The sequence below is a fragment of the Bubalus kerabau genome, chromosome 21, assembly GCF_029407905.1.
Source record: "Bubalus kerabau isolate K-KA32 ecotype Philippines breed swamp buffalo chromosome 21, PCC_UOA_SB_1v2, whole genome shotgun sequence".
Taxonomy (NCBI): Eukaryota; Metazoa; Chordata; class Mammalia; order Artiodactyla; family Bovidae; genus Bubalus; species Bubalus kerabau.
In genome coordinates this window covers 65144636-65168768 of record NC_073644.1, presented here as the reverse complement: position 1 = coordinate 65168768, position 24133 = coordinate 65144636, and the positions used below count along the sequence as shown (strand labels likewise).

Below are 24133 nucleotides of genomic sequence, written 5' to 3'. Positions count from 1 at the left end.
CATTGTAGCCTCAGAGACCACAGCACAACCCTTCTGAGCAGGACAGAGAGAATGGGGGGAGCTCACAGTGTCCTCAGGGAGGTACAGGAGGCTATGGTGTTACCAGGCAAGGAGATGTCTGACTATAGGACCCAGACACTAGAGGCGAAGCCATTTCAAAGGCAGATGAATGCTCATGACAAGCCTTGGGCTCCAGGGCTTCCCCGTACATCCTGAGAGTCTGAGAACACTTCAAACAAGAAGAAGCCAGCATGCACGAGAACAACCCTTAGTTCCTCCCACCGCCTCTTTGGCCTTCACTGCTGAGCTCCAGTTCCTCCTGCCTCCTCTCACCTAAGATTCCTTGTTCCTCCCACCTTGCTTCTGCCAAGGTTCAGAGAAAACATCCCAGACTTCCCGCTGGCTCAACTGCCAAAGGAGAGGCCGGGGACCGACCGTAGCAGCAGTGGCAGCAACACAGCCCTTGCTTCCCAGACTGGACCAGGAGGAGAAGCACGGAAGGGGCAGCAAGGAGGGGCACCACAGAGGCTCCCCTGTCCGGCTCAGGAAGGCGTGTGGGGGCTCCCTGCTCAAAAGAAAGCACGGGGCAGTGCCCTGAGGTCTTGCTTTTCATTGTACTGCTTGATCACCATGAATGAAGCCCAACAAACCACTGAAACAAGATATTCTAACAACAGTCTTTTCACTTTGCCTCCTAAACTGTGTGCCTGGAAGTGGCAGGTCATAGGTTAGGGAGGCGGGAAACAGAGCCAGCAGAACTGAACACAAGGAGCAGATAAACACGAGAGCAGGCCATAGTCAAGAGGGGCAAAGCCTCAGGCACAGAACTCATACCACACCGCCCTCCGTCCAGGACCGAGGTCGAATGCCTGAGCTTTATCCACTCCCAGGGCAGTCATTATCTACGGCTCAGTGTTGTCCTGAAACAAGTGACTCAAGCCCCAGATGTAATGATAAGCTTGCAACATATGGTTTTTACAAATAACATACGGTGATGTGTGACTCTGGAGAAATGCTGACAATCCACAAACACAGTGGAGACCACATGTGATGAACCACGCAGCGGGATACGTCTTCAGGGAGGTGCACTATATTTTTTTTTTTTTTTTTTTTTTTTTAGGGAGGTGCACTTTAGGTGGCAAAATACAGAGGGTGTGGTGTAGACGAAAGTTCCAGTTCCTCTCCTTGTACCCGTGTGACTTTCTGCAAGCTACTTAGAATCTTTATGTCTTGATTTGTTCATTTGGAGAAAATGGGGATAATTTCAATAAATTTATGGTTGAGAGGATTATACGTAACATATACGTAAAGTACTTAAAATATAGTAGGTATTTAACAAATGTAGTTATTATTATAATAATAGACTGGAACAATCCTGGAAATTCAGGATGTGTGAGAACTCCACCGATTGTATTTTTCTATCTCTGTATAATTATTCAAGGTCCATCTCAAGTCCCACCAGTTCCAACACCTTCCATATATCATGAACCCGTATTGATTTTTTTCTTTCTTCATAATATCCTTTTATTATATATTTTATGAATTTTCCTTTTATTACATGGAATATTATATGGTCACTACTAAGTCACTCCTATAAGATCTTTTCCACACTGTTTTAAAATTCCCTTTGTATTCAACACACTATAAGACACTCGGTAAGCATGTGATAAATAAGAACTTAATTCATTGTGGTTCAAATAGTATTTTTTGTTGGCCAGACTGTAAACATAATTCATAAATACCTAGGCATTACCCGAATTATCTTTTGGGGAAAAAAATGTTTCGTTTTCATATTGTACTATCATCTATATAGAAAATGAAAATCCTAGCTACCTCACAAAGTTATTGTCACTTTATCTTTGTTATTAAACACAGTCATAGCCTTCTGGCAGATGGCACAGTTGTAAAGAATCGCCTGCCAATGCTGGAGTTGAAGGTTCGATCCCTGGGTCTGAAGATGCCTTGGAGAGGGAAATGGCAACCCACTCCAATATTCTTGCCTGGGAAATCTCATGGACAGAGGAGCCTGGCAGGCTACAGTTCATGGGGTCGCAAAGAGTTGGACAAGACTTAGCACTGAAACAATAACATCTCTTATAGAAATGACATTCCCTTAATCTCCCTACTACACATACACACTACAGACACTGAAAAATCAGGATCATTGCCAAGGCTAGACTTGGGAAATAATGAAACATATACCCTTTCCCTCATGCCCTCGCATTCAAATGCCCAGCATGCCCACTAAACACCTCTTCTGTTTTGATCCCCTGACCACTAACAAAAGATGTTCTTTCATAAAGCAAGTAGTGATATTTGTCATTATTCCTTAATCTGAATCTGTTTCTCAGCATCACTTTTCCAGAGAAACTTTCCTTAGTCATCCCTCTAATTGCAAAGAAAAGAGTTTGTCCCTCCGTTAAGGATTTCAACATCAGGAGTAACCGGACAAGTTTTTGAAGATATAGTTCATTATATCCTAATGTAATGACTAGTAAAACCATTTCAAAGCTGTGTGAAAAGATGAGATTTGAAGACACAAATTTAATTCTTACCCTCTCATCTCTCCCCAATATAATGTTAATAGAAATGACACTTTAAAAATTTAATGAGAAAAACTCCATCACAATGGTAAGGAAGTGAGTTATATAAGTACTGGAAATGTTAAGACAGCCAGAGTTTACGTACAAACAGCCATCACAGAGAGTAGTGAGCTTGAGGGAAAAAGTGATGGAGATCCTGCCGCCCTCCCAACCTGAACAGGAAAGCAGAGGATAAAAGTGGCAGGCAGATAGGCAGCACGCCCGGCCAGGAATGGCTTCACATAGGTTCTCTTTGGTTGCTGCAGACTGGCGGAATTCAAGGACAGAGTAACAGTGCGACCTAGAAATTCAGCCCGCAAGGAGGGGACTTGCTGAGATAACAAGACACGTCTTTGGAGCGAGTAGCTGCCTGACAAAAACATGGTCTTGACAGCAAGGGGTTACTAGAAGTTATACATAGAAATACATCATTGGCAAATTTTTGGAAGAATGAATTCCCAAGGTGGCCCTGTTATTAACTGGTGAATAACACAGTGTTTCCCTAGCCAAAACAGGTTAAATGCCTGGCCACAGAGATCCTGCATCAGGTTCAAGGCTTCAAAACACAACCACCATCAGAGGAAAAAAGCAGAACAAATAGGTCAAACGAGAAATGACACACAGAAATGAGTTCTTACCAGGACCTGTCCATGAGAGTGAATCTCATTTGCCGCTCAGACATTTGCATTGCTGAATTAGCACATTTTAAATGTTGATGACATTTATAAAAGGGATTCAAAAATCAAAGTATGCGCAAGACCGTCTCATAGAATTTTAAAGAACATAATTGAGAGAAATGAAAGACAATTTAAACAGCAGGATTTATCATGCATATGGACTGGAAAACTCTACATACTACAAATATATCAATTCACCCCAAATTTTTCATTGTTTTTTTTTGCTATGCCAATCAAAGCCCAGCATTTTTATGTGTATGTCTTTGTAAATCAACAGGTCGATCCTAAAGTTTATATAAAAATAAAGAGGGCCAAGAAGAAAATCTTGAAGTATTAAAAAAAAAAAGTTGACCCTCTTTATTTTTATACAAATTTTAGAATCAGCCTATTGATTTACAAAGACATACACACAAAAATGCTGGGTTTTGACTGGCACAGCAAACGTAAACTGCAAAGCCACAGTACTCAAGAGAAGTGCAAGGATATGCGAGTAGACTGGCAGAACAGAACAGCGGCGGTGCCTCAGTCGCCCAGTCACGACCAACTCTTTCCCGACCCCATGGGCTGTAGCCCTCCAGGCTCCTGTGTCCATGGGATTTCCCAGGCAAGAATGCTGGAGTGGTTGCCATTCCCTTCTCCAGGGGATCTTCCCGACCCAGGGATTGAGCCCAGGTCTCCTGTGCTGTGCATGGTCTCCTGCATTGTAGGCAGAGTTTTTACCAACTGAGCCACCAGGGAAGCCGTCAGGACAGAACAGAGAAGCCAGAAGTAGATCAACCAACTTGGTCCTGCTTGAAAACAACGGCATCATTAGGTGAAGGTCCAGGCAGGAGAATGTCTTTTCAGTAAGTGTTCTGGATCTACTAGGTATCCATAATTTTAATGACGTCTGACCTGCCTCTTGAGAAATCTGTATGTAGGTCAGGAAGCAACAGTTAGAACTGGACATGGAACAACAGACTGGTTCCAAATAGGAAAAGGAGCTCGTCAAGGCTGTATATTGTCACCCTGTTTATTTAACTTATATGCAGAGTACATCATGAGAAACGCTGGACTGGAAGAAGCACAAGCTGGAATCAAGATTGCAGGGAGAAATATCAATAACCTCAGATATGCAGATGACACCACCCTTATGGCAGAAAGTGAAGAGGAACTAAAAAGCCTCTTGATGAAGGTGAAAGTGGAGAGTGAAAAAGTTGGCTTAAAGCTCAACATTCAGAAAACGAAGATCATGGCATCCGGTCCCATTACTTCATGGGAAATAGATGGGGAAACAGTGGAAACACTGTCAGACTTTATTTTTGGGGGCTCCAAAATTACTGCAGATGGTAACTGCAACCATGAGATTAAAAGATGCTTACTTCTTGGAAGGAAAGTTATGACCAACCTAGATAGCATATTCAAAAGCAGAGGCATTACTTTGCCAACAAAGGTCAGTCTAGTCAAGGCTATGGTTTTTCCTGTGGTCATGTATGGATGTGAGAGTTGGACTGTGAAGAAGGCTGAGCACCGAAGAACTGATGCTTTTGAACTGTGGTGTTGGAGAAGACTCTTGAGAGTCCCTTGGACTACAAGGAGATCCAACCATTCCATTCTAAAGGAGATCAGCCCTGGGATTTCTTTGGAGGGAATGATGCTGAAGCCGAAACTCCAGTACTTTGGCCACCTCATGCGAAGAGTTGACTCATTGGAAAAGACTCTGATGCTGGGAGGGATTGAGGGCAGGAGAAGGGGACGACAGAGGATGAGATGGCTGGATGGCATCACTGACTCGATGGACGTGAGTCTGAGTGAACTCTGGGAGTTGGTGATGGGCAGGGAGGCCTGGCGTGCTGCGATTCATGGGGTCGCAAAGAGTCAGACACGACTGAGCGACTGATCTGATCTGATCTGAGCAAATGAAGAGGAAAAGTAGAACTATTAAATACAAACTGAAAAAATTAATAAGTCAACATATAATAAATATTTATAATGCTGGTTGAAATAACTCATAAACTGTTTTACCAGCAGGATTCAAGATTCACAAAATTAAAATCTGTGGCAGGCTCCCCTCTCCTGCGACAAAGCCTTCCATCTAGTGGTGAGATGGGGAACTGCAGCAATATATCTACAGCCTCGAGGTTCCTGCCTGTTCTTTTGAAATGTTTAGGGATTAAAGCATTATAGGAGGATCTGTGTAGAAGGCAATGGCACCCCACTCCAGTACTCTTGCCTGGAAAGCCCCATGGACGGAGGAGCCTGGTGGGCTGCAGTTCATAGGGTCGCGAAGAGTCGGACACGACTGAGCAACTTCCCTTTCACTTTTCACTTTCATGCATTGGAGAAGGAAATGGCAACCCACTCCAGTGTCCTGCCTGGAGAATCCCAGGGACGGGGGAGCCTGGTGGGCTACAGTCTATAGGGTCATAAAGACGAACACAACTGAGCAACTCAGCACAAGCATACCCTCTATATAGAGTACAGTGGTACAGGAGCTTTATTTCAAGCTCAGGATGTCCAGAAGCAAGCATAAAAGCAGCCATATATAGCCAATTGTGTTAGTTGGATACCTAAGCTAACTTTGTTGGACTTACAATTGTGCTCTGGGAATGGAACTTGTTCTTATGTAGGGGACTTACCGTAGTGTTAAGGTAGGGAAATCACATAACTTACCATTGAAACCCGAGCACGAGGACAGCAGAAGTGAGCCAGGATGGAGCCAACCAAACCAGGACCAAGGCCGTCCCATCACCCAGGCTCCACAAGGGACAGCATGTGGAGAAGGAGACCGAGTCCTCAAACACGGGACTCGGACGGGGCATTTCTCCAGTAAGAAGACTTTGTTTCTGCCATTCCATTCAGCTCTTGAAATTTTCTGAGAAAAAAAGTGACAAGTCAAAGGTAAAGAGGAAAAACTGGATTTATTGTAAATACACAAACAAATCTCTCACTCACCACTGACTGAAATACTATTCTGTTTTGTTTTGTTTCTCTCTCACTTTGCCTTTTAAATTTGCAGCAATTTAACCTGGAGGAGACACCCTGAGCAGCGATGCCTGTACACGTTGACCACTGATGCACTGTGACTGGGAACCCAGTGTGATGCTTTTTACAGCGTGTGGTGGGTGCCAGGCTTCCCAGGGCTGAGAGGTGTGGATGTGAATGCATTAGGCAAGCAGCGGTTTGGTCTGAGTCATGTGTCCCAAACACCAGTCTGGAGGCTCAGTGTTCTTGCAACAAGAGGGGGAACAAAAGACCATTGATAAACTCAGAAGAACTTCCAAGTATCAGAAGGAATAAAGACAAGAGAAATGAAAACAAAATACCATCAGAGAACACCTGACGAAAATGTAGAGACTTTCTGGGTTTTTTGAAACCCAGGTAAAGGATATACCCCTTCCTACTTTGTTCCCCACTTCCTTTATTTTTAAACTCATAGTCTTTAGATTTTGATTAATAGTAGTGTTTTGGAATCGTTTCAGATTTTCGGAAAAATTGAGCAGAGAGGACACAGAGCTTTCACATGCTCTCCTCCCTCCCCCCAGTGTCCTCAGCTGCTAACCCGCCATTAGCAACACACGGGTTACAAATCATAAGCCTGCATTATTTTAGTTATCATTAGTAATTAATTTGATTACTTAACTACATTATCATTAACTAAATTCCATAGCTTACCTCGTGTTCTCTCTGTATTTCGCATCCTCTACACTTGGCCAAGTGTATAATGACGTGTCCTCCAGTTCGGTATCACACAGAATGGTTTCATAGCTTGAAGTGGTGGACACAGGTTGCTTCCGTGTCTTGGCTGTTGTAATAGATGCTGCAATGAACACAGGAGTGCCGATATCAATTTCATTTCCTTTGGATGTATAACCAGAAGTGGGATTGCTGGATCATATGGTAGTTCTACTTTCAATGTTTTTGAAGAACTTCTCTACTATTGTCAATAATGGGTCAATCAACTTCCCACCCATGGTGACCAAGAGCTCCCTTTTATTTAAACTTTTGCCTCTTGAACTTTTGTCTCTTTTTGATGGCGGCCATTCTAACAGGTGTGAGGTGACACTGTGATTTTGATCTGCGTGTCCCTGGCAATCAGCACTGCTGCACACCTGTTTGCATACCCGTTGGCCACGTGCATGCCTTCTTTGGGGAAATGCATATTTAAGTCCCTTGCCCATCTTTTACTGGGATATAATTGACGTATAACATTAACTCTTTGAAAATATCATGTATCAATGCATATATTTGGAATCTAGAAAAATGGTGTAGATAAATTTATTTGCAAAGCAGAAATAGAGACACAATCAGAGAGAACAAACCTGTGGACACCACAGGAGGGAAGAGGGGTGGGGTGGAGAGGAGACTGGGGTTGACACAAATACATTATTGATACAAGACAGGAATAGGTAACTAATGAGAACCTACAGAATAGCTCAGGGAACTCTACTCACTGCTCTGTAGTGACCTAAATGGGAAAGAAATCCAAGGAAGAGGGGATATATGTATATGTAGCTTGATGCTGGGAAAGATTGAAGGCGGGAGGAGAAGGGGATGACAGAGGATGAAATGGTTGGATGGCATCACCGACTCAATAGACATGAGTTTGAACAAGCTCTGGGAGTTGGTGATGGACAGGGAGGCCTGGTGAGCTGCAGTCCATAGGGTCACAAAGAGGTGGACACGAGCTGGTGACTGAAAAACAACAATGGCTGATTCACTTTGCTGTGCAGCAGAAACGAACACAACATTATAAAGCAACTATACTCAAGTTTAAAAAAAAATAGCTCTGTGAGAGAGTGAAAACAGCTATGTTCTCCATACCCAGCACTGGGTGCCCGAGGAGCTCCTGGCTTCGCACAGCAAACGCTCAGGAGCGTGACCCCCTCCTCCGTGCCCAGAGGCTGGTTTAGTCACTGTCTCTCCAAGTCCTGTGTCTCTGCCCAGGGCCCATTGGTGCTCTTGCAGCCCTCTCTGTAATGGTGACCATCAGCTCAATTCCCACCCCTTCGGGGGACTCTGAGGTTCTGGAATGGAAGCTGTGACTGGACACTCACTCTGAGCCTCTGTCAGGGAGGGAGGTCCTACAGCTTGTCGGCCACGGTCACCCCCCAGCCCCATGCCTGGTCCCACAGCTCCGCTGAGCTCCTGTACAGCACACACCGGGGTCTGTGGAGAAGGACCCAGCATCCACCAGACAGACTGCCTCTGTTGTCTTTCCTAGATGTTTAAGGTGAAAAGTAGATGCCAAGAAACAACTCATTTTTTCACACCCATCATAGTTGCGCCATGGTTCTCATAGTTCTGCAGTTGAACTTGTTGGGTTATCCGTGAGCTAGGCCAAGGTGGCTTCCTGGCTTTGTGCCGCATGACAGATGCTGGGATATCCACGACTTAGGCCAAGGTGGTTTCCTGGCTTTGTGCCGTGTGACAGATGCACTTGGTAAAGGATCGTTAGAAGAGCATGTGCAGCCACTCAGTGCCATGGGGCAATGTCACATGGTATTTTAAGGAGGTGTTCTTCAGTTTTATACTCTCTGGAAATCATTGCTTGCTTGCTACTTTATATTTTATTATTAAAGAATAAGGGCTTCCCTGGTGGCTCAGTCACTAAAGAATCCCCCTATAATTCAGGAGATTGCCGGCAGCACAGGAAACCAGGTTCAATCCCTGGGTCTGGAAGTTCCCTGGAGAAGGAACTGTCAATCCACTCCAGTATTCTTGTCTAAAAATCCCATGGACAGAGGAGCATGGTGGCTACTGTATAGGGTGTCAGAAAGAGTCAGACATGACTGAGCACATGCACCCTTCAGGGTCCCAATTCAGTTCAGTTCAGTTCAGTTCAGTGGCTCAGTTGTGTCGGACTCCTTGCCACCCCATGAATCACAGCACGCCAGGCCTCCCTGTCCATCACCAACTCCCGGAGTTCACTCAGACTCACGTCCATCAAGTCGGTGATGCCATCCAGCCACCTCATCCTCTGTCATCCCCTTTTCCTCCTGCCCCCAATCCCTCCCAGCATCAGAGTCTTTTCCAGTGAGTCAACTCTTTGCATCAGGTGGCCATAGTACTGGAGTTTCAGCTTTAGCATCGTTCAGATCAGATCAGATCAGATCAGTCGCTCAGTCGTGTCCGAATCTTTGCGACCCCATGAATCGCAGCACGCCAGGCCTCCCTGTCCATCACCAACTCCCGGAGTTCACTCAGACTCACGTCCATCGAGTCAGTGATGCCATCCAGCCATCTCATCCTCTGTCATCCCCTTCTCCTCCTGCCCCCAATCCCTCCCAGCATCAGAGTCTTTTCCATTGAGTCAACTCTTCACATGAGGTGGCCAAAGGACTGGAGTTTCAGCTTTAGCATCATTCCTTCCAAAGAACACCCAGGACTGATCTTTAGAACGGACTGGTTGGATCTCCCTGCAGGCCAAGGGACTCTCAAGAGTCTTCTCCAACACCACAGTTCAAAAGCATCAATTCTTCGGCGCTCAGCCTTCTTCACAGTCCAACTCTCACATCCGTACATGACCACAGGAAAAACCATAGCCTTGACCAGACGAACCTTTGTTGGCAAAGTAATGTCTCTGCTTTCGAATATGCTATCTAGGTTGGTCATAACTTTCCTTCGAAGGAGTAAGCGTCTTTTAATCTCATGGCTGCAGTCACCAACTGCAGTAATTTTGGAGCCCCCAAAAATAAAGTCTGACAGTGTTTCCCCTGTTTCTCCATCTATTTCCCATGAAGTAATGGGACCGGATGCCATGATCTTCGTTTTCTGAATGTTGAGCTTTAAGTCAATTTTTTCACTCTCCACTTTCACCTTCATCAAGAGGCTTTTTAGTTCCTCTTCACTTTCTGCCATAAGGGTGGTGTCATCTGCATACCTGAGGTTATTGATATTTCTCCCAGCAATCTTGATTCCAGCTTGTGTGGATCATGGAAAAAGCAAGAGAGTTCCAGAAAAACATCTATTTCTGCTTTATTGACTATGCCAAAGCCTTTGACTGTGTGGATCACAATAAACTGTGGAAAATTCTGAAAGAGATGGGAAGAACAGACCACCTGATCTGCCTCTTGAGAAATTTTTATGCAGGTCAGGAAGCAACAGTTAGAACTGGACATGGAACAACAGACTGTTTCCAAATAGGAAAAGGAGTACGTCAAGGCTGTATATTGTCACCCTGCTTATTTAACTTAGCATCATTAGGGAAGTTGAAAACCCATCCTTGTCCGCCACCACTGGCAATAGTAAGATGGTGGCCCATCACTGCAGAGGGAATCAATGATGGTCTTGGAACTGACTGTTCTAAGACAGTGTAAGAGAAGGGGGATTTGAGGGACTCTTGTGTTCAGCCCTCTGAGAGAGTTCTGGAAGGAAGCATTCGTCAGGATGACACTGAGAAGGCAGTGAATGTATTATGGACACTATTATCTGATCATCACTTTATGTTATCATAAATAGAAATTAAGGAGGATTTCTTTTTTAAAAAAGGATGTGAGAGTTGGACTGTGAAGAAAGCTGAGTGCCAAAGAATTGATGCCTTTGAACTGTGGTGTTGGAGAAGACTCTTGAGAGTCCCTTGGACTGCAAGGAGATCCAACCAGTCCATTCTGGAGATCAGCCCTAGGATTTCTTTGGAAGGAATGATGCTAAAGGTGAAACTCCAGTACTTTGGCCACCTCATGCAAAGAGTTGACTCATTGGAAAAGACTCTGATGCTGGGAGGGATTGGGGGCAGGAGGAGAAGGGGACAACAGAGGATGAGATGGCTGGATGGCATCACTGACTCAATGGACATGAGTCTGCATGAACTCCGGGAGTTGGTGATGGACAGGGAGGCCTGGCGTGCTGCGATTCATGGGGTCGGAAAGAGTCGGACACGACTGAGCTACTGAACTGACTGAACTGAACTGAATAGCATGTGGGGTCTTAATTTCCTGACCAGGGATCAAACCCCATGCCCCCTGCAGTGGAAGCTCTGAATCATAACCACTGGACCACTAGGGAAGTCCTTAAGAAATTTTTCTAATAAAATATTGTGATTGATGTCTGTTTTTTTCTGTTGTGAATTTTTCTCATTGCATTATTGTGAATATTGAGGGCTTCCTGGTGGCTTAGCAGTAAAGAATCCACCTGCCAATGCATAAGATACCGGTTCTATCCCTGGGTTGAGAAGAACCCCTAGAGAAGGAAATGGCAATACCTTTCCTGGAGAAGGAAATACCCACTCCAGTATTCTTGCCTGGAAAATCCCATGGGCAGAGGAGCCTGGAGGGCTATGGTCCATGAGTAGCAAAAGAGTTGGACACAACTTAGTGACTAAACAACTAAACACTATTGAGAAAGAGAGAGAAGGATGGAGGGAGGGAGGGAGGGAGAGAAAGAAAAATCTGATTCAATTTAGAGCCTAAAAAGATTTAGCCAAAGATTCTACTAAAATGTGCACTGAATCAGACTTCTACTTATCCAGTCTTTTCTCATATGTATTGAGTTGCTGCAGAGTACTAAAAATCCTCCAAGAATTTAAGGCATTTCATGTATTTATTATAGTCAATACAGAATTCATGATGTTATATTTACATATACAAGGAAAATAACAGATTTTAAGATCCAGCCAAAGTTGAAGCCTTTACATTGGTCTTCCAAAGGTAAAGTGGCCACTTAACCAAGAGCTCACTGATACAAACAAGTCAAGAAAATCTAATCTTCTAAACTATTTCCCACTGACTGGATCATATCACCCAGACAGCACTTAAACGAGGCCCCAAAGATGAGAGACAGAGGCTTGTGTGTAGCTGTAGCTTTTTCCATGATGACCATCATCTGAGGCTTCACCAACTCATGAGATAAGCCAGATGTCCCAGCCCCATTTTTCAGAGGCGCAAACTGAGGCACGGGGGAGGGTGAGGTGTGACCCACGTTTAGTCGCGGTTGCTCAGTGCCCTCCCCTGTGACCCTGAGCCTTGCTCCACCCACTCTGCTCAGGGAGAGGCCAGCTTGCCACAGAAGAGAATTGTGTTGGTGTGAAAGTGCTTGATGAAGAACAGGAAGGGGTGGTTCGCCACGAACTGAGCTCGGATGGGAAGTCTTTTTACTACCAGGACGTCGCCAGTGGCCGCAGCTGCCTCCGTGCCCTCCTCGTTGACCTCCACGTAGGACTTGTGGATGACCTTTGATACAAAGAGGCCCTTGACTGGTGATATTCCAGAGAGATCTGCTTTGACCTGACTGAAGATGTCTGTCATCCCGAGGGACTCTAACAGGGAATTGAGCTCGTACTTGATCTCCAGTTTGAATTTCGGGAGATGCACTTCCACGTCCCTCTCCACCATGTTGGGCGGGCTGGTCCATTCCTGAAAGGTCTTCGAGTTCAGCTGCTTTTCTACCTAAGAGACAAAACACGGGTGGAGCCCACAGGAGCTGAACACACGCCCTGAATGTTCAATGCTATTTGCTTTCTGATTGGCGTCAACAATTCAACATCAATTTCTTCTCTACCTTTAAAATGTACTCAAGTCCTGTCTGAATAAAACAAAAACCTCATGTGCGGCCACACCTCCCCTCTTCTCCTGTCTACTTCTCACTGATACTTCATAATTAAACTTGTCAATGTGTATCCTACACCCTTTTGCCTCATTTCCTCAGCAGGGAGGCATCTCTTAAACTCCCTCTATTGCCGTGAAGTCCTTGTGCCCCATTTCCTGGAGGAATTCAACCATGTCTTCTGGGCACGCACATCTGAAACATGAGTCACGTCTCCTTTATGAGCTGATTTTGCCGCTCTAATCCCATGTCCTGCCCTCATTGTGCCAGAAGCTTCTGAACCCAGGATGTCCTCTGCCTTCACCCAGCAATTCAGTTCCTGGGTCTATGCTTCGATTTCCCCCCAAGCAGTCTCAAAACTCAGACCTCTCACCCTACATCCAGTTTCAAGAGTTTCTGAAACCCTTCAAATTCTACCCTTGGTCATTTGAAACTCTCTGTTCAGACCTCCCTGCAGCTCCAAACCAGTATGTCAAACCCCATCAATCTATTACAAGAGTTGAAAACTTTTTTGTCACATTTTCCCCCATCCTGACAGTATAAAATCAGACATAAAATGAAGGTGGTTTAATTCTTAAGCCTCTTTTCCCTCTGTGCTTCTCTGCCCTGATCCACGTCACCACGACTTCATGTCAGACCCCCCTCGCTGCCTCATACTTCCAAGGCGTTGGCATGTGTCCCTTTCTCTGGCTGGAGCAACAGGCGCTGCCTTTGTTCCTCTTCATCTCCTACTTATCCAGTGAGGCTGGCATCGAGATTGCTCAACTAGGGTGCCTTCCTGACTTCCTCCCTCACATCTGGACTCTGTTCTTCCTTTTCTGCAGGGTCTGTCACAGCTCTCCCTACACATTCAACTCTGTGTTGTAACCACAGATTCGTCTGTGTTTCCAGGACATAGCAGTTTCAGCATGCTGTGGACACTCAATGTTTGGTGTATGAATGAATAAATGAACAATTAAATACATGAATCCCAATTTAATAAAAACCACTTCTGGGATGTCCCTGGCAGTCCAGTGCTTAAAACTCCACCCTTTCAATTCAGGGGGCACGGGTCTGATCCTAGTTGGAGAATAAAACCCCACATACTTCAGGGCACAGCCCAAAGGTAAAAAAGACCACTTCTAAACTGCTTCCAAGTGCTCTATGCCTCCAGGTATCTTTCACTGAAGCCCACAGACCTCCAGAGAACTGAGCTCCCCCTGCAGTGACCACACCTCTGCCACACGTGTTCTTACAGCCCAGACTGTGCTGCTCTTCCTAGAGCTCCAGAGCACACATCCCAGCCCAGGGATGTCCAGAAGACTTCCCTACTTTCCCAACCTAGGGATCAAACCCAGGTCTCCCACACTGCAGGCAGATTCTTTACTGTCTGAGCCACAAGGGAAGCCCGCTATAGCAAGGGGTTTCCCAAACGTCCAATGACCAGTGTGTGCGTGTGTGTGTGTGTGCATCTGTGTGTGTGTGTGAACTGGTACCTCAGGCACTTCTGCCTCCAGATGCCCTTTTTTAAAAGGAAGAATAGATTGTTCTCCCTAAATACATCATCCTGAAGTCAGGGACTTCTGGATGTCCGCCCTTTGCTCTCACAGCACCTGGCAGAACTGCTGAACCTGATAGAATCAGTGACAGGCAACACTATGGTCACGAAACACACATCGTGTGCGTGCGCGCACACACCCGCGTCTTCACTGCACATTAGCATTAAACACACATCGTGTGCGTGCGCGCACACACCCGCGTCTTCACTGCACATTAGCATTAAACACACATCGTGTGCGTGTGCGCACACACCCGCGTCTTCACTGCACATTAGCATTAAACACACATCGTGTGCGTGCGCGCACACACCCGCGTCTTCACTGTACATTAGCATTAAACACACATCGTGTGCGTGTGCCCACACACCCGCGTCTTCACTGCACATTAGCATTCTCACCTGGCCTACGTCAGCCGTGCCCACTGGAAGCAGAATGATCGTACCGAGTGTGCTGTTGACATAGGGCAGCTGCAAGACCTGCACCTGTGTCTCCTCGACGAGCCAGTTTAAACTCCCCGTCCGGTGCATCAGCTCCACAGTCACACGTTTACCCTATATTTAAAACAAAAAGCTGTAATTCGATGGTACAGTTACATGCGTGTGTGTACAGGTACACATACTGATTTTCCTTTCAGAATAACAAGGGTAACTGCATTAGTGCCAGAAAGGCATGGGTAAAACAGAAATGACAGAATACAGCCTGTATGACACTGCTTTGCAAAGGTTATAAGTTTTTTTAATTTTAAAATGTTTGTGTTCAGATAATATACTTACTAATAAAAATGATAACATATATGTTTCCCCAAAACAAAGGCAAGGTCTCTAGATAAAGTGATTTATGTGGGAAAATGAGATTATAGGGTCATCTCCTTTTTTTGGATCTGATTCGAGACTTTCTGGGAGAAAAATAGTACAACTAACTTTGCTGTGTTTCTAGAGAAACTATTTAATAGAAAAAGCATGTCTGGGAAGAATGTAGACCCCCAGAAGAACAGTAAGAAAAGGACGAACTTTCTTCTGTTCCTGATCACCCCATTGAGAAAGGTTACCATCACTTCATGGGAGCAACAGAAACAAAATTCATGGAAACACAAAGCCTAGAACCAGTATTTTCACTGAAACTTTCTAAATTGTCTTTAATGGATATGGCATTCTCCGAAATTGATCATCCACCTGAAAATAAAATACTTACCTTTCTTAACTGAAAAGGGGTTTTAAATGTTTCTCATTCCTGAAATTTATTCTGCCATTGTCCTTTGAAATATATGGCATTCACCAAGACCATGACACAGGAGGGCTCAATCGTGCCTTTTCCAAAGAGGTTAGTGACTTTTCCTTGTAACAACAACAACAAAAAAAAAGAATAAATAATATACTTGGATTTGAACTTATTGATAGTAGAGAGTTGAAGAGTTACAAGAAATTTGGGGCCTTTGTTAAGGCTAATTATAGATTTGAGATCCCAGAAGAATTCCCTCATCTGTGGCCATAAAGCATGTTCTTGTGAAATGAAGTTTATTTCAAAGAATATTGAATGCTTTGTTACATCTAATCAGAAGCTGGCATTCAAGGAATACCAAGTATGTTAGGTATGAATCAACCTGTCTTTAAACTAGTCATATCCCATGCTTTCTTATACATAACTGCTTTTTAAAAAATTCTACAATCATCTCCCATGGTGTGTCAGTCGCTCAGTCGCGCCCCAATCTTTGTGACCTCTGCACTGCAGCCCGCCAGGCTCCTCTGTCCACAGGATTTTTCAGGCAAGAATACGGAGTGGGTTGCCATTTCCTTCCCCAGGGGATCTTTCTGACCCAGGGATCAAACTTGAGTCCCCTGCATTGCAGGCAGATTCTTTACCATCTGAGCCACCAGGGAATCATCTCCTGTGGCTTACTTTTCATATCTATCAGGCTTTATAGTTACCAGTACCTCACCAATTGCAAATATGTTACATATTCCAAAGACACACCGGTCCTTTCAGTATGCTAACCAACATTTGAAATAAAAATGTATCTGAAAAATCAGGATTTATAAAACTATACCAAGAATTTCTTACTGTAAATATATTGATCAAGATGGAACACCAAGCCTTCTTGGAGCATTTTGGAGTGTTGCAATTTATATCATTTTTTTGGAATATAATCTATCATACAATATGAAACAGGAGTATATGAAATATCAGACTCTAAGCTTGATGAGAGCTTTCATTTTTATTGAACTTTTGGGCCAAACATAATACCTAGCATGTAATAACAATGATGAACATCATTTGATTATATATATACATATGTGTATATATATATATACACAAATGAATGGATAAATAAATACACAAATTAATGACAAAATAACGATAACAGTCTAAACAAATACACAGCATGTGGATCTGTAATGACAGACAACACTAATCAATCTACGCTCAAAATTTTTACAAAACTTTTATGTGCCAGGCATTATTCTAGGCACAGAGCCCTAAACTGAGGCCAGAACACTAATCTAAACAAGCGCATCTAGCTTCTTCCTTAACGTTAACTCAGCAAGTTTATCAACACAGCTCGAATAAAGTTTGGAGACATGTGGTTGACTTATCCTCATCAGCAGTTTTACTTTCAACCCAAGCATTGATGGTTTTCCTTGTTTCTTCTGCAGACCGTTCAAAATCAACAGTTTGCAGCCTGGCTTGATACAATTTCTCAGAACAGTGTAAGTATTGCTGTAAAAGAAAGGATAGTTGCATAACACCAAAAAAATAGTGCAAGGAAAGTTACTGCTTAACTGGATTCTTTTGTGCCTGAATCCAGGGAAAGCTTAACTGAGAGTAAAATCTGGCCCTAGACCCAGTTCTTGCCCTGAGCTGCATCCAGCTGTGGCTGGAACATGCTTACGTGACTGCTCACAGCCCATGCGGTGGGAATTTCTCCAGACAGAATCCTGGGATATCCGTATCTTCTGACACAGACCGAGACAACCTAATGAAACTAATGGGGAGCTTCTCAAGTCAGCTTCTCATGTCAGATGTAATCATCCTTGTCTCAAGTCAACATCTATTTACAATTACACCCAGATGGTGACAATTTGAGGGAGACAAAAGAATGAGAGAGGGGCCCACAGTTGTTAATCCCCTTACTTCAGGTCCTGTCCATAAACATTCTCTTTACGCTTCTAGGGCTATAGAAGGAAATACCTCTGAAATATCTATGATACCAAGATGGGCCACACTAAGTTGCAAAAACTCTGACAATCCAAAGCTTGTTGAGTATAAGACGTAGCCTGCACCACCAGGCTAGGGAAGAACATTAGAAATTCAAGGCTGCATTTCACTTCACCCAGCTGACATTTAAGTTGTCATTGCCCAGTTGCTCAGTCATGTCCAACTCTTTGTGACCCCCATGGACTGCAGCACAGCAGGCTTCCCTGTCCTTCACCATCTCCCCGAGTTTACCCAAACTCATGTCCATTGAGTCAGTGATGCCATCCAACAATCTCATCCTCTGTCTTCCCCTCCTGCCTTCAATCTTTCCCAGCATCAGGGTCTTTTCCAATGAGTCAGCTCTTCTCATCAGGTGGCCAAAGTATTGGAGCTTCAGCTTCAGTCCTTCCAGTGAATATTCAGGGTTGATTGACATCTAAGTCACACTGGTCAAACCAAAGCTGTGTCACTGAATCTAGGATTTCACCTCAATCATTGCAGGATAATGTAGTATTTAATATACAAGAAGATGAGTTTAGATAGAGGCCAAATCTAGGCTGTGTCACTTTATGTCTATGGCCTTTATAGAATCTGCTTCATGATTGTAGAGCTGGTAACAATTTTATGGTTACATCTTACAGGGCTGTGTAAGGAATATATGAGATTGAGTAGAATGGCTGGCACATAAGAAACACTCAGTAAAACTGTATATGTTACTGCCATTGGAAAATGGCATCATTAGTGTTAGAATTTGGGAACTAGAAAGAACGTAGTCTAATCCTCTCATTTTACAGGTGAAAGATATTTGTCCAAAGTCATGCCTCAATGGGAACAGCTCTCTTGGCTCCCAGCCCAGTGTACTTTCCATTAACTCTCAATATTCTGCCATTAAGGACCTTTGAAGGAGAGATGAGAAATATGTTTTGTTTTCTTTCTGGCTCATAAGGGATAATTATTACCAAATTTGTTTTGTGTTTCATCCACGACCTTACTCTTGGGCAACACGGGTGATTTGCAGGAAGTTATGTGACATTTCACAACCTTAAATAGGAGTTTGGTAAAAACCATTTCACTGAGACTCTATTTCCGCTCAAATGTAATCTCATGAAGATGAATATCATGTGACACTTCTTATCCTTCATTTTAGTTTATAATGTGAAATTCAGAGGATGCCAAGAAGGCTGTTGGCAACTGTTCCAAAGGGCCTTGCCTCAAGGAATCAGCGCCTTGTCCCGTAGGGTCTGCTGGCGATGCTGAGGGTGTAGGTAGAGTCCGGCCGATTGATCTGGGAGAAAAGGACTCCTAAGTCTGAGTGAATCCTTCCAGCTTGGTTGCACTGAAGCACCAGTAAATAAAGAATGGAGTATTAAATTGCTTGATTTCTTGCCATTAGAGAGTAAAAATAATGTGAAAGCAACAACCAGACAGCAGGGCGTTTGCCTCTGAATAGAAGGGCAGTGAATACGAACAAAGCAAGAGCTGGAAGCTGAAAGCCTTCTCCTTCTCCAGGTTTCCTCTCCCACAATAATCTCAGCACTCTGGGACTTTGGCTACAGACCGTGTGCAGAATTGTAAACTACCACAAACACACAAGGACTTGTCAGCTCTCATGGTTTAACCCAAAACCAGACATTTTAATGAAGAGATCCTAGTGGGGATTTTCAGAGCGATGATCCAAATGTGACTGTTGCCTTTGTGCCTAAAGAATCATTTTCCTTCTCTATCTATCATGCTCCTTTTAATGTCTCCATTTTCTATATGATCATTTAATCAAATACTGAGCTCTTTATTGAACTGACCTGACACACCCATCTGTCCATCACAGAAGCAATTCACTTAAGCACATGTTTTGTTTTGTTTTGTTTCTTTTTTAATTGAAGGATAGTTGCTTTGCTGACTTTTGCTGTTTTCTGTCAGACCTCAGCATGAATCCGCCACAGGTACACATATATCCCCTCCCTCCTGAACCTCGCTCTGCTTCCCTCCCCGTCCCACCCTCGAGGTTGGTGCAGAGTCCCTGTTTGAGTTCCCTGGGACATACAGCAAATTCCCGTTGGCTATCTATTTTGCATATGGTCATGTAAGTTTCCATGTTACTCTCTCCATACATCTCACCCCCTCCTCCCCTCTCCCGTCTCCTCCTCTTCAATTTGATGCATCTGAGTTCATGGGAACTGTAGGGATGGGGGAGCCTGGTGGGCTGCCGTCTACGGGGTCGCACAGAGTCGGACACGACTGAAGCGACTTAGCAGCAGCAGCAGCAGCAGGGTTTATGCCTCTATTGCCCAAAGTGAACGTTCCTAAACTATGGGCTCCAATCTCCTAACAATAAGGGTTCCATGAAGCAAGTACTCTGTGGCTCTAGGCATGTATGTCTTTCCTCAATCACAATCAAGCATACATATGTTTCCATGTGACAGTTCTATCTAGTTTTGAGGTCAAAAGGCATCCTTTTATTAGAAAGAACAGAGACCGCAGTCCTGGAGCACGTGGGTTGGATGACATCAGGCCCTGTTTTCCTGCTATAGAATTAAAAGGTAAAGCATCAGGTTCTTTCTCAGTCCCCTCATTGGACTGAAGACCTGACCCTACATAGAAGAGCCTGGCAGACTCACCATGGGGCACAGTTCATAAGAGAACAGAAAGCTGAATGAGGATGACAAAAATCAGATGATAAAATCTGGGGGGCTTTACTGTGGTTGTTACTACCATTGCATTAATCCTATTGGCCAGTCACCCTCAGGAGGATTAAAGGAGGAAACCGAGGATTCATCACTCACGTGCTTATGAATCAATAAAGTGCTCTGCCACTCAATGCCTGGACTATATTATTTCTTGGTGCTCTTTATCAAAGAGCATTTGACAGCTCAGCAGAGATATTATCATACCTTAGCTAAGGCCTTGAACTCTGGTCCTGATGGTTCTACAATATGATTAAAGTGAAGCACCTAGAAAACAAATGAGATAGACTGGCATCAAAAGGAACACACAGTCTACAGAGACTGACAGCTACAAGGTTTTCCACTTGAGATAAAGACCTAGTAAGAACTAATGTTTAATGATGTTACATCCAAATCCTGAACTAAGCCTTTGCATATCTTACTTAATCCTCCCGACAACTTTTAAAGTAGATACTATTATCCTCATTTTCTGTTAGGGAAATTGAGTTCATGAGGTTAATCCACTTGGCCCTGACCCGCATTGCCTGTCTGGCGCCAGGCCCTGAGCTCCGCTCACAGACTCTTTAGCCCCTCCGCCACTGTCGCCAGGCAGGCACTGACAGCTCCTCCGGGGCTGTGCAAACGCCTCATGGTTTCCCGCTAAATTATTTATTTAAATGCAAGAAAATCCTAAAAGTGCATCAAATATGGAATAAAGGACAAGCAATAATAAGATGTGCAAATACCCTGGGAGTTGTTAAGTGATATCCTTCTAGACTTTTCACAGCAAAAAAAAAAAAAAAATGCTCCTCTGTCCATGGAATTTTCCAGGCAAGAATACTGGAGTGGGGTGCCATTTCCTCCTCCAGGGGATCTTCTCTCCCAGGGACTGAGCCTGCACCTCTTGCATCTCCTGCTCGGCAGGCAATCTTTACCATTGGTGCCACCTGGGAAGCCGTATATACATACATATGTATACACATGTGTGAATGTATGTATACGTATATACATACATATGTATACACATGTGTGAATGTATGTATGCGTATGTATGGTGGGAAACCACTGCATATCAGCCTATGCCACCCGTTCTTCCTTCGTCTCAGGTTAGTCTGTTTCCCATCTGTAAAATGGGGATAACAATTCCTACCCCTAACACACAGGGCTGGTATGAACTTCAAATGCATAAATGAGCACTGTGAAAAACTGGATAACTTTTAAACAGTCATTTTTTTTTTTACTGAATTTGGTCATTTTTTTAAACTCCATTATTTTTTCATTTGAAATATAATTATTCTACAACACTGTGTTAGTTTCTGATAGAGACTCATTTTATTGTAAATTAAAACTGTAGAGGGCAAGAATCACACCATATATGTGTTCTCTAGCATGTTTAAACCACTGTAAAGATAAACTATGAAAGTAAGTTTCGGTCATTTACGTGTGAAAGCGCTGATGGCAAGGAAGAGACCGCGCGTGGCTGCATTGTGCTATTTGCATTGTAACGCGTAGCGTATCTAAGCTATCAGTCATAAGAAACATGCTTTGCCCACGTGTGGTTCTTTCACAGGATGGCAGTGTTTTCTGGGTATAGAGTGTAAGTCATTCTGAGGAAGACCCCAGGCCACCTGGGGCTCCTGCTGTGCCCAGTACCTTCTCCATCTGCTCTGCGCTGTTCCCTCTGGCTCCCAGGAGCATCACACTAAGAGCATAAAGAAGACTCAGTGGGGAGAAGAAGACATTGTCTCCTGCGTGGTTATAGTTCAGCTCCTTGAACACATCCAGACAAAATTCAATGTTTGCTGTGCTGAGGGAATCCATTTTCAGCAAAGCCCTACCTGAGAATGGAAGGGAAAAAAAATATCTCAGACTTACCTGGAGGCAAAGATAATATCGAGCATTCAGTTATGACCTTCCGTGAACGGAAGCGTCTGAGCCCACTGCTTCATGAGGAGTTACAGCCTGCTGTCACACTCTCTGAGGAGCTAATAAACGCTAGGGTGGGGGAGGGCCTTCACAGTAGTTCTTTATTCTCATGAAGAGAAGATTTACTGTTCTCTTCAACCAGTACTTCAAAGCTCTCTCGCTATCGTCTGTGTACATTTAAAAGTGACGGCTAATTTTTCTGGAGCAAAAGCACAGAAGAAACTGGATCCCTTGGCTCTTATTTTCCACACTTTAGGGACTCTCCTCATCTGGAATTTGTACAAAGTCCTTGAGCTACACAGCCCAGCCAAAAGAGATCCTTAGATCCTTCCCAGCCAGCTCCCGTCTTCACAGTCTCCATCCTGTCACCCTGCACAAGCAAGCTGAGAGACAGTGGGGCAAACTCGGATGATGTTCTCTGCACAGTTCATCTCCTTGGTGAACCTTATTTCTTGTCTCCTCCACAAAAGTAAGGGGATCCTAGCAAATAGGTCATGCCATCTGAAGGTGGCCAAAGCCCTCAGCCCCGCATGACATCAGGAAAAATGGAGGAAAGGAGGAGGAAAAATTGAGAGGAAGGAAAAGATGCTGGAAATGAGTGTTCTCTAAGGACAGTGGCACATCAGGAAGGAAGAATGTATTTACTGGACCCACAAACATCTGCTGAACACCTCCAGGTGCAGAAACAATCGAGCATCATTCCTGCCCTCAGGAACGTCTCACTTTCTAGGGCCCTCCACTGCCAGCAAACACTTCCTTCCTTTAACTTCCTGGCCATCCTTCTCTCTTGCCCCATCACCAGCTCCTCCAGCCACGCCCTTGAGGCCACCTCAGTCTCTTTTTAAGGATTTTTCTCACATTCTCAACCTCTGGACACAGTAACACATCGGGATGCAAATCTTTGCCTTCCATATTGCTCTAGTTTAGTTGCTCAGTCACATCTGACTTTTTGCAACTCCATGAACTGCAGCCCGCCAGGCTCTTCTGTCCATGGGGTTCTCCAGGCAGCAATACTGGAGTGGGTTGCCATTTTCTTCTCCAGGGGATCTTCCCAAACCAAGGATCTAACCAGCATGTCCTGCATTGCAGGCAGATTCTTTACCACTGAGTCACCAGGGAAGCACTCCCGTCTCAGCCTTGTATTGCATGTTTTAATATATTTACCACATATATTATAAATGTGTGTGTTTTATGCATTATATATACATGACTTTATGTAAATATAAGCAATGTTTATGTTTGTTTATATAAATAAAACACATATATGTACTATATATATATATATATCTATTGCCTGACCTTCTCGCTAGAGTACAATCTCCATTAAAGCAAGGAGTTTGCTTTTTATGCTTTATTCCAGCACCAGTCCTGACAAATTCACTAAATATCTATGATACACAGATGTACACAGAATACTGAGGAAGCTCAAGGGGGACAGAACTAACCCAAGAGTCACAGGAAGACTTCCTGGAGGACATGATGTCCTACTCCCCCTTGAAGAATGAAACAAGTCACCCAGGTATACATATAAAGGAAGATCATTACTGACAGAAGGCAAAATACGAGCAGGGACTCAAAATCCTGAAAGAGAAATTTGCAACAAAGGAAGCCAAAGGTGGTGGCTGGTAGGGCCGGAGAACAGCAGGAATGGCCCGGAGGCCTTGCACACTCCACTGAGGAGAGATCGGAGGGAGCCCGAGGGCTCACGGAGTCAGGGCTCCAGGCTGCCTGCTCGGAGCTCACGTCGGCTTTGGAAGCTCTTGCTCTCGGTCTCCTGACTTCGATTCTCTTCTCAGGGGTCTCCTGCCCTCCCTTTTCCAAGCTGCTCTAACAGCCACCAATGAAACTCTCACCCACAATCACTCCAGCAAGCATGTCTCCCCTCTTTTGGACACCTTCAAATTCTCCCCACATAGCACATTTTTAAAAAATGTTAATTGCCTGCTGTTCGATCCTTCCCTTCTGTTCCCCTATTCTGTGCTGAGAGATGGATTTCAAGGTGCAGTTTTCATGTAGAATGTCCTTCAGAAAAGGCT

The 24133-nt window shown here is 44.3% G+C and overlaps 1 protein-coding gene across 1 annotated transcript; it reads right to left on the bottom strand.

Annotated features, from left to right (window-relative positions):
* Nucleotides 1–11916: 11916 nt before the first annotated feature.
* SERPINB11 (serpin family B member 11) lies at nucleotides 11917–21992 on the bottom strand. The gene is given in 7 exon segments (XM_055559196.1): nucleotides 11917–12624; nucleotides 14718–14870; nucleotides 15511–15658; nucleotides 16922–17034; nucleotides 18704–18847; nucleotides 20400–20459; nucleotides 21825–21992. Coding segments are annotated over 7 exon segments (1191 nt in total). The 3' UTR covers nucleotides 11917–12219.
* Between the last annotated feature and the right edge of the window lie 2141 nt (nucleotides 21993–24133).